Genomic DNA, 11426 nt, shown 5'->3' on the forward strand with positions numbered 1-11426 from the left:
TGTATAAACAGGCTAAATACACACTGGAAAAGGAGATCAGAGTGGCAAAGAGGAATTATTCGGAAAAAATAAGGACTCAGTTCACTTCCAGCGACTCGGCATCAGTGTGGAAAAGTCTAAAAGAAATCACCAACTACAAGACACCATCCCCCAGCACTGCGGAGAATCAACAACTGGCAGACGATCTAAACGAGTTCTACTGCAGGTTTGAAAAAACACCCCACAACATACCTGGCAATAAAGCTCATTCTGATTCTGATTCTGATTAGCAAAGTGGTGTTTCTTCCTCACTGTTCTGAAATCTTCATATTCATTTGATGACATTTTAACCCAATCTAACATCTTATTTTACTCTCAGAAGGATTGGATTTGATTATAAAGTAGCAACCCAACAAAATACCAAAATTGCTTATTGCACAAAAGTAAACAAAAATGCCCTTAAAAGGAATAATTCACCCAAAAATTTTAATTCCAAGATGTTGATGTGTTTGTTTCTTCATTGGAACAGATTTGGAGAAATTGCTCACCCATGGATCCTCTGTTGTCATCTCACATCGAAACCCACACCAGCATATTTGTTTAGACTGTTTTTGCTTGTAAATGGTGCTTGATCTGTGCATATTTCTCTCCTGATAGAGAGAACATCTTCGAAAAGCGCCACCTGCTGGCAGAGAATTAATTTGCATTTTTCAATAAGCCCTTCTGCTCTTTGTTTAGTCTAAACTTTAGACCAAAGCCAAAAACGACCCTTATTTTTTACGCAGAAAACACGCAGTTGTAAATGTGAACTGGTGGACCGACAAGAAGATAATGAATTATAAAACTCTAAAGATATAGCTTACACTAAGATATATCTATGTTACTAAATGAATATAATTGTTTGATAATAATTGTTTAAATTAATATAAAAATAAAATAATATAATATAATACAATATAAAAAAAGTGTTACTTTTGACTCCGCCTCTTCTTAATGTCTAGACTGTGTTCTCCAAAAGAAAGCTTGATAATGGTGGTGACCTCATGAATACAGCGATAGCGCTCTGGAACTCTGGAGTTTATCTCACTGGAGATAAATAGCTCATATTAATCATGGGTGAGGGTGATGGAAAATCAGGAAATAAAGAGCAAAGGTGCTAATATCCTGGAATACATTAACATGGTTGAGGAGAGCAGCGCTAACAGAAGAACTATACCTCTGTTTGTTTGTAAAGAAAAGATGCTCATTTACCATTCAAATGCATGCATTTCAAACAGGCAAATGGAAAAAGGACTCCAAACTCTGAAGTTCTGTAAGTTTTTGCCAGTAATGGAAGTGAAGCTCATTCATGAAACCACAAAAGCCGGGTACTGCTCATGTTTCCCAAGCCCTAATGGATCTTGTGTTATTTTTTATGCCCATTGTGCTTTAGGTCCTGAGGAACAGAGGAACACCTGTGTGTGGTCAACCTTTGTTTCAGTTTGAGGTTCACCTTTCTCTAATCATTATAAGAGCCTCTCAGAATGACTGTAGAACTAAAATATGACCACTTTATATCACGGCTCAATGAAATTTATAGCTATGTGGTCCGCAAACTGATATATCAAATATATAGTATTCTCTTTAAAAATATCAAAATATACATATATAAAAATCACTCGTAATCGTGCTGTTTGTTCACATATCAACATGACCATGATTGCTTACTCTAACTGCTTTTAAACAAAGATTAAATCAACAAGACAATAATATTGTGAAACTTACATTTTAGACACAATATTTTCAGTTATTTGTATATTTTTTGCTGGTGAAGTCAAACGGCATTACTGATATTTTTAGCTTCAGTTTTTCTCAGCTGTTTGAACTCTGAATCTGACGGCACCCATTCACTGCAGAGGATCCATTGGTGAGCAAGTGATCTAAATTTCTCCAAATCTGTTCCAATGAAGAAACAAACTCATCTACATTTTGGATGGCCTGAGGGTGAGTAAATTGTCAGCAAATTTTCATTGAACTGTTCCTTTAAATGAGGCATAGGCAGTCATTGAATGTTCTAGTTTAATGGTCATAGTACAGACACTTGAAGAGAGGAAGTGGAGTCATAAAGGCACCTTGTTCTCCATGTTGAATGTCTGTATATCTGAACTTGGTTATGAGCTCATTCTTCATCCACCTGTACACCTACTTCACCAAAACTGACACGCTAACAAAAATACAGTCCCCAATCTAATGAAATGACATTTTAAGCAATTAAATGCTTCGAATTTATCAATTACTCTTTCATTAGTGGGTCAGGGGAACTCAAGGGAGTGTGGCAACTAGAACAGTCCCATTTCTATCTCACTTTCCTTCTTTAACATCCCTTTTCTCTTTCTTGCCATATTGCCACCTTTTCATTGCCACACTATTATTATATTCCCTGGAACCTCTTTTTCAGTCTTCGTTCCTGTCCTTTGCTTTCTACTTTCTTTTATATCCTTTATTATCCTGTCCTCGATGACCTAGTAAATCTCAGTCTAATGAAGTCTACTTTAGTCTCGACAGCAGACTAGAAGCTATTAGTGAAATGTATGCTGATCTGACATCAGCATTGTGCTTTTTTTCCCCTGCAGTGAATAGGTTTTGTATTTAAGTTTGGAAAACTGATCCCAGATCAGTGTCAAAATAACAGTTTTCAGGGGACCTACAATAGCACAGTGGACCTCAGCATCATTAATATTTCAAAGGATGAAAAGAAATAGGGCGAAATGTTTTGTGCTGCCTCTTTTTTTCTATCATATCAATTATTTAGGCATTCTGCTGCTTAATCAACCTCTCTTTGGCTGTTGGCCGAAGTGCCACAGACCACTTTGATAAAGCTAATTATCTTAACCTAGTTATATCGCATTACTAGGCTGCAGTTTGATAATTGAGATCGCACTCGGGCAGATTATTGAGATAATGGTGACACATTTGACTCGAATAATCACCATGTGTCATCACAGTTAGCCGTTTGTTGCTAGGTTTGAAGGCCCGTTTACAGTAAAGAAAATAAACTATTGTAATGAAATACGCTTAATTATTAAACAAATATGCTAAATGCAGTAGGCTAATGGGGGAAAAGAAAAACAGCATCGAAATCTGATCAATTATTTCTATTACTAGCAAATATTTAACTACCGCATAATAATCACTGACAAGAAGCGTGACTTGCTGCTCCTGCTTAAGTATGTGTCGCCCCCTAGAGACTGTATGTTAACCATTGGAAAGTATTTTTTATACTTTAATATACTGTATGTACAGGTGCATCTCAATAAATTAGAATGTCGTGGAAATTGTATAATTAATATAGGCCTATTTATCTCTTTCTAATAATCTAAACATGTGAAGCCAAACAATTGTATAATCAGTCATTTCTAATGGAACTACTGCTTTAATGGGACTAACTTTAACTGTGAAAAGAAACCAAAATGCATTTTTCTTACCTTTAAAATGCAGGTTTACATGACTTTTTATTCTTCATTATGCAGGGGCTTTATTTAAATTTAATAAAGCATCAAGGAAGAGGGATGATCTCTGTGGGAATAGGGTCTGTGCTGGGAAATATCAGATACAAATAACTGAGGATGTATACTGGCACTTTTTTTAGTTTTACAGAACGCATTTTTAAAATGTAACATTAAAAGACAAATAAAAAACAAACATGATATAAAAAGAAAAATGAGTCCTACTAGGCATTTTGAAAATACTGAACAGAAAAAGGCCCAGTTCAGACAAACTGTTCTTTCTAGATGAATATATACAACAAAATTCACCTAAACTCATTTGAAAATGCAGTTTGATTCTTTATGGCATTTATCTTAAAAAAATTGAAAACATTTTTAAACATATTTTTGGGGAATAACATGGCTTTAGATGATGGCCTAAATAAAAAACTGCTTAAGGCTGATACTGTACATAAAGCTTATGACACGTCACAATTTTTAATGAAAGGTTCAACCGACACAGATGTTCACAACATTTGCATACTGATTTACATTGAGGTTTTACCAAATGTGGCCTTCAAAGGTATGTGACATGGTGCATACAACCATCCTTTTTACCATAATAACCATTGTTTCTGACCATATACCATAGTTATTAATATTGATGTAATTATACCAAATGCATATAGGATTATATTCAAAATAGAATTTTTCTCCTGATATGTTTTTTTTATGTTTTTGATGTCAGTGGTGGTGACTAATATCAAATTAGTAACAATAACTGTGGTGGTATTCTAGCGAAAACAATGGTTGACATGGTGATGTTTATACGGGAACAAAGTCAGCTTGGGGACCACGATAAAATAACTACCAAATGTGCAGAGAAAAATGAATCACAGCAGATGATAGCAATATCTTAATACAGCTGCAAATTAAATATATTACACTGAATTGTAAAATGTACAGATTTCTTCATTTAGGCTATACAATTCTGTATCAAATCCAAATGTATATATATATATATATATATATATATATATCACATGATGTCATTTGTATATAAAACATGGACTTTTTATATCCGAGGTGGTAGGATATGCCATGCTAAACATTTAGCTGTTAAATTAAATGAACAATATATTGTCTATAACAAGCCTGTTTTGGCTTATCATATTCTTCCAAGCTATAACAAATGCCTTAATTTATTTTTTATTTTACATTACTGTATAAAATGACAGCACTGCATATAAAAAGGCAGTTACAATTTAAAAAAAAAAAAAAGAACATTCTTCTTTATTCGACACAGACGAGTAGTTTCAGAGCAATCATGCACAACGCCTGAGCTTCACTGAACTGCACTGTTTACATATGGCACTTTTTTAATGAGTCTGTGAAGTAGGTGAGGCATGGGACTCGTCCTGGGACAGCACAAACACAGAGCGTGACATGCCTTGTGTGAATCTGTCCATAAATTCAGCAGCCAAAAAGAAGATGGAGATAAAAATGAAGGTATTAATGGTGTGATTCCGCTGGTTTCTCAGGCACAGGTGACTCTGATGTCATAGGTTTAAGCCCATGATGGGTTCAGCTGTCTGGGGAATCCTGCCCAGAGTCCTGTTGTCGTCTGGGCAGATAGCTGGATACTATAACACTGTGGCCTCTTCCAATGCATTTACCCACCTGCAAAATAACAGTTCATTTCTTTATCATAATTCTGAGGATTTCAAATGGGAATGAACAATGCAGAGGTGTGCAGGACGACTCTTGTGTGTCATACCTGCGTGCAGTATGCTGGTCGTCTGCTCTGAAGGTGTAATACAGTGTTTTTTTATGGTACAGCTGGAAAACGTTGTCTTTGTCTTCCCCTTCTGATCGATCCGACAGCTTCACAGTAAAGCCCTGCAGAGGAAGACTTTCAGATGCCACTTTATCCTGCAGACACAGGAAACCGAGAGAGAGAGGTTAAATGTGTGCAGGGTTTGTGTGGTATTTTCATTATTTCAAGTATTATCATTTTGCATATTTCAGCACCTGACCAAAAAAGACAGCACAGTTTAGCAGTTCAGACAATGTGATGTAAAAGGCCTTTAATGAGATTAATTAAATGTGACATTATAATTGTTTCATTATGTAATTGATCCGTAATTCAGTAGTTTGGGGGATCTAATTATTTATTATGTTTATAATTATTTTATTAATATTTAATATTAAGCAGCACAGTTTCCAACATTACCAATAATCAGACCACAAATCAGCATACTGCAATGAGTTCTGAAAGATCATGTGACACTGAAGACTGAAGAAATTATGCTGAAAATTCAGAACATTTTAAACTGTAATAATATTACTGTTTTTACTGTATGTTTGAACAAACAAATGCAGCCTTGGTGAGACTTCCTTCAAAACCTTTTAAACCCTTACAGACCCCAAACATTTAAGTAGTAGCGTAAAAAAAATAATTTATTGCCAAGTTTACAAATTATTAACATTGACATTCCTAGTTGTATTTCATCAATCACACAAAGTGGTTTATTTGTTGCCTAAGCCATTGATTTAGTAATGATGTGAGGAACCAGAGGCTGATATTGTATCAAAATCTAAATTTTGGTATTGATCCAGCACATTAAATGTAGTTTGTGCAGGTTATAATGTGCGTATGTATGCATGAGTGTTTGTTTGTGGTGTCTGTGTTGGTGTGGGAGACTCTGGGTCCCCTCACCTCTCGTGCTTTAAAGGTGTAGAGCACCTTGTCTTTGAGCAGAAACCACAGCCTCTTCCACTTCCTTTTGCTCTTTTTGCATCTTTGCAGACTGCCACTCATAGTGGACCCCTCTGCACCCACAGATACCTGCACACACCAAGACTTTTTGAACTCGGAGTATAAAAATTCCTCATTAATTCAGATGTGAATGTGAGTGTTTGTGTGTGTACCTGTGTGAGAGGTGAGGTGCTCTTTCTGTTCCTCCACAGGCTGGGTGGCTGTAGGCTCTGGAACACAGCAGAGAGAGGCCTGCTGGCCCTGTTTGTGCAGGGACTGGCGCTCCCACATGACCCTGGAATATTACCACCTACATACACATCATACACTGACATTAACTATACAGCTATTGGGATAATTTAAATGTTCAGAATGGAAACAGCCTATTTTGTTTAAACAATCAATTGCAGATGAATAATGAAAAATAACAAAAGTATATTACATTCTTGATAATATTGTAAAACTGTGATGGTGAGTATGAAATGGTTCAATCAAAGTGAACAGTTTACATTAACGATTTCCGTACTATTTCTAACTCTAAATTGCATAACACTTTAAAGTCTGATTCATTTTGGAGGCTCTTACCTCTCTTTCTGAGCTCAGCGTAGCAGTGGTCACAGACTTTAGCCAGCCTGTCCTTCAGGTATTTTAGAGGATACCTGTTTCTCGAGCAGGAGCGACACACAACCTAAAAACAGGGCGAGACATTTCAGATGAATAGAAAAAATGAGATGCAATGAGAGACAATAATAAAAATAAAAGAAAGCAGGGTCACAATTTAATGCTGCTATTCAGTATATACTACTACCGTTTAACACGTTTTGGGTCAGTAAGATTTATTATTTAACTATGTATTTAAAGAAATTAATACTTTTATTCAGCACAACTGTTTTCAACATTAATAATAATAAGAAAGGTTTCTTGAGCACCAAATCAGCATTAGAATGATTTGAAAGATCATGTGATGCTGAAAACTGGAGTAATAGCTGCTGACAATTTAGCTTTGCATCACAGGAATAAATTATATTTTAAAATATATTAAAGCAGAAAACAAATGGAATGAACACTAAATCCCTGTAATCTACTTTGCACATTATTTCCTCAAATAGCGGGTTTTCCCACGGAATTGGGCTACTAACACTGTTGCCGCGGGTTGTTTTTCATGTCCGCAGGTTGAAGCGACTCCAATAACATGATATTTATCTCCTGGAATGTTCATTTTAGTAGGGGAACCCCGCCACAAAAAACGTGTATTTTACCCCCAAGAATGCGATTTTTTAACTGGGGACCCCCTCGAAACGCTACTGGGCTAGTTTTGAGTAGTGATTGGGCGGGTTTTCTTGTGAAAACCTGGCAACCCTGCGTGCAAACAAGTGCACGCACAACCGCGGTTGATTCATTTTCCACTCAAGTCGAGTCTGGGGTGTGCGATATACAGTATATCTTCTGCGATAATATGGTAAGTGTTGTTGAAATTATGTGCAATCTGACATTATCAAGTAGGCTATATCACCAAATCACGCACATTGATTTATTAGTCTATTAAAACTCAAAATTCCAGGCATTCTAAATTGTAGACGGCAAAAATGCTTCGTATGCTTTTTATATTTTTATAATTTAATATAGTTAACTTAATCTATATCACACAAAGAGTACCGTTTTTCTGCAGATATCAGCATGAACACATTTAATAATCATTTTATACAAGTTCAGTAAAGCAATAAGTGACTTACGTTTTGGACATAATAGTGCTTGTTTTTGCTCAATTTTGCTAACGAAAATAGTTCCAAACAAAGATCACAGCACTGTTTTGCGTCTCTGAGCAATGGACGGTGTTTACTTATTGAATGAATCAGCTTTTTGAACGAATTGGTTGAATAAATGATTCAGTAATTCACTCATTAACACAGTCAAATGCTTTGTTTCTGAATGAATTAGTCGTTTGAATAAATCGGTTGAATCTCAATGACTCATTAACAGTCACTTGCTGTTACCTACTGGCGGTTTTAATTTCTACATAAACTGTGTAAATACATCTAAATGCTATTTCAGTTCCAGATTCAAGAAATTATTTCTTATGATGGAATGAAAGACGCTAAGTACCGGATGAAGTGCTTCTTATTCTTATCCAAAAATACAAAATGGAAGAAAGAGTTAAAACTGAACACAATCTTGCTACTCAAGCCGTGTATGAATTTTTTTTATATATATTTATTTGCTTCTTTTCCATTTTGCATTTACTTGTACTTTTACTTTCAATACTTAAGTACGTTTAAGATTTTAAAAATACTTTTCGTACTTAAGTACAATAAATATCACATACTTTAAGACTCAAGTAATATTCTAAACGGTGACTTCAACTTCTACCAAAGTCATTTTCTGGTAAGATATCTGTACTTTTACTTGAGTATGGCTTTCAGGTACTTTATAAACCACTGCCTTTAACGATGTCCTTACTACTTTTCTGGGCCATAAAATATTTCAGTTGCATTACTGTCTATGGATAGTCAGAAAGCTCTCGAATTTCATAAAAAAAAATCTTAATTTGTGTTCCGAAGAAGGACGAAGGTCTCACGGGTTTGGAACGACCTGAGGGTGAGTAATTAATGACAGAATTTTCATTTTTGGGTGAACTATCCCTATAAGACTATCAGACATTTCCCTACATGAGGTACAGATGTTTTACCTTTCCACATGCATTGCAGTGATGCCGTCGCAGTGTTAGCCTGAAGTCTGATGTGCAGTTCATGCACATCATCACATGTGAAACAGGAACTAGAACAGGAGCAGCCTCTCCCAGAGACATCCATAATTTCTCTCTCGCCTGGAAACATGGACAGTGATTTCATCATTTAGTTTCCTTAATACTGAATACTAATGCATTAAACAAAAACTTAACAATAATTTTTTTCTGTTGCTTGTTTGATAACTAGCCATAGATATTTTTGTACAGAAGCTGTGTAAAATATTTCCTCACACCTCACTAGAGCAGCTGAAGGTATTGAGGCCTGCGGCGTGATCTGCTATAGCCCGGCTCAGCATGTGGAACCAGTCCTCTCTCTCACCTAAAGAACTATCAGAGACAGAAAGAAGCCATGCTTGAATCATTTTTGGGTGAACTATCCCTATAAGACTATCAGACATTTCCCTACATGAGGTACAGATGTTTTACCTTTCCACATGCATTGCAGTGATGCCGTCGCAGTGTTAGCCTGAAGTCTGATGTGCAGTTCATGCACATCATCACATGTGAAACAGGAACTAGAACAGGAGCAGCCTCTCCCAGAGACATCCATAATTTCTCTCTCGCCTGGAAACATGGACAGTGATTTCATCATTTAGTTTCCTTAATACTGAATACTAATGCATTAAACAAAAACTTAACAATAATTTTTTTCTGTTGCTTGTTTGATAACTAGCCATAGATATTTTTGTACAGAAGCTGTGTAAAATATTTCCTCACACCTCACTAGAGCAGCTGAAGGTATTGAGGCCTGCGGCGTGATCTGCTATAGCCCGGCTCAGCATGTGGAACCAGTCCTCTCTCTCACCTAAAGAACTATCAGAGACAGAAAGAAGCCATGCTTGAAGTGACTGCATGCGGTAGATGTCAGTACAGACACATGCAAACCATTATGGAAATGCTCATTACCTCGCTGAAAGAGTGATTGTAACATCACTGACTTCTATCCTGAGCGTGTGGAGCACATTGTCTATGACAGGTTTACTGACCTACAGACACATGAAAACACATACACATACTGCTCAGTTCTTGATAATACAATTCATATCACACTTATTCTAATCCGTTTTTTTCCTAGTAGGTTAATCAAAAAACAAAATGAATCTGCTGAGAGACACTGCTGTCTTACCTTCATTCCACTTAGAGTCAGTGTGTTTTTCAGCCTGTATTTACCATCCTGCTGAGGGTAGGTGTACAGCATCACGTCATTCATCTGCAACACACGCACAAACATGATTACTATCTAAATGGGGACATTCCATAGACTAGAAATAGTTTTTTATATACAGCTAATTATAAATTATATAACCTAATCCTAACCACTTTAAATGTTCTGCTTTTTTTTTTCTTTAGTAAAAAAGTATTTTATTGTAATACCATTCTTACAAGGTGGTTTTGTCAGATTTATCTCATCTCTGGGTACAAATTTATTTGTCCCCAAATATGTACACATACCTTTATATAGTACACAACTATATACACAATTTTAAATAACATGAGTGCATGAGCACGTCATTATTTAATTATTAAAGTTAAACCATTTAGATGAGCGTTTTACATGATTTAATATACTAATTATTATAATATTAAAGTGCCCCTATTAGGGTAATGAAAAGTTCATATTTTGGTTTTGGGAGTCCCCAACAACAGGTTGACATGCATGCAAGGTCAAAAAACTCTTTCATTGTCTTATAATGTGCATTTATTTTTACCTTATTTGTTCATCTCCCAAACGATTCCCTCAACGATTAATTTTTCTAAACCCCTCCTTTGCATGACGCTAATCTGCGGTGATTGGTCTCATTTTCATTTCATCTAGCCTGTAATGCCTGATAAAGCAGCGTTTGTGAGCACAGTGCTGCTTTGTGTACAGCGTTACCGGGGAAACAGCGCTCCAAAAGCGGCATCTAGTGGCAAAGAATGAATTTGCATTTTCATTCAGCCCAACGCGAAAAGACCAACAAGTGGGCGGGCAATATGCTAATGTTTCATGTTAACGTCAACGGCTTGGGATTCGTTTTAAAAATGACTCATTTCAAGGATTCAGAGTCCACTCTTTCTTTTGAGAGACAATAACTTTATACATGGTGCACTTTCAGAGTTAAAACTTTGCAGGATGTTTTCATTCACTTAGAGCTGTGTTACACACTGCATGAAAGGTCATTTTCAAAAATCCATAATAGGGGCACTTTAATTATTATATATTATTATTGTTGATTTATTATAATTATAAATATTTGCATAATTATTACTCCTATAGACAATGCTACTAATACTAATCATAATATATTTAAAGGGGTCATATGATGCGATTTCAATTTTTCCTTTCTCTTTGGAGTGTTACAAGCTCTTGGTGCATAAAGAAGATCTGTAAAGTTGCAAAGACTAAAGTCTCAAATCCAAAGAAATATTCTTTATAAAAGTTAAGAGTCAGCCACACCTACCTAAAACGGCTCGTTCGAACACGCCCCCACATACCTAC

At 35.9% G+C, this 11426-nt stretch overlaps 1 protein-coding gene across 1 annotated transcript in view; it reads right to left on the reverse strand.

The window, feature by feature from the left end:
* Positions 1-3773: 3773 nt before the first annotated feature.
* Positions 3774-11426, reverse strand: part of LOC107728634 (FYVE, RhoGEF and PH domain-containing protein 5-like) — a 43315-nt gene continuing 35662 nt past the window's right edge. The window contains exons 13-21 of the mRNA XM_016538890.1: positions 10074-10157; positions 9854-9933; positions 9667-9760; positions 9374-9511; positions 6787-6889; positions 6375-6511; positions 6163-6291; positions 5221-5375; positions 3774-5123 (exon numbers count right to left, since the gene is read on the reverse strand). Coding sequence (XP_016394376.1) covers positions 5087-5123; positions 5221-5375; positions 6163-6291; positions 6375-6511; positions 6787-6889; positions 9374-9511; positions 9667-9760; positions 9854-9933; positions 10074-10157 — 957 coding nt within the window. The 3' untranslated portion in view covers positions 3774-5086. The remainder of the gene's footprint in view (positions 5124-5220; positions 5376-6162; positions 6292-6374; positions 6512-6786; positions 6890-9373; positions 9512-9666; positions 9761-9853; positions 9934-10073; positions 10158-11426) is intronic.

Source organism: Sinocyclocheilus rhinocerous, unplaced genomic scaffold, assembly GCF_001515625.1.
Source record: "Sinocyclocheilus rhinocerous isolate Xijiao unplaced genomic scaffold, SAMN03320098_v1.1 scaffold757, whole genome shotgun sequence".
Lineage (NCBI taxonomy): Eukaryota > Metazoa > Chordata > Actinopteri > Cypriniformes > Cyprinidae > Sinocyclocheilus > Sinocyclocheilus rhinocerous.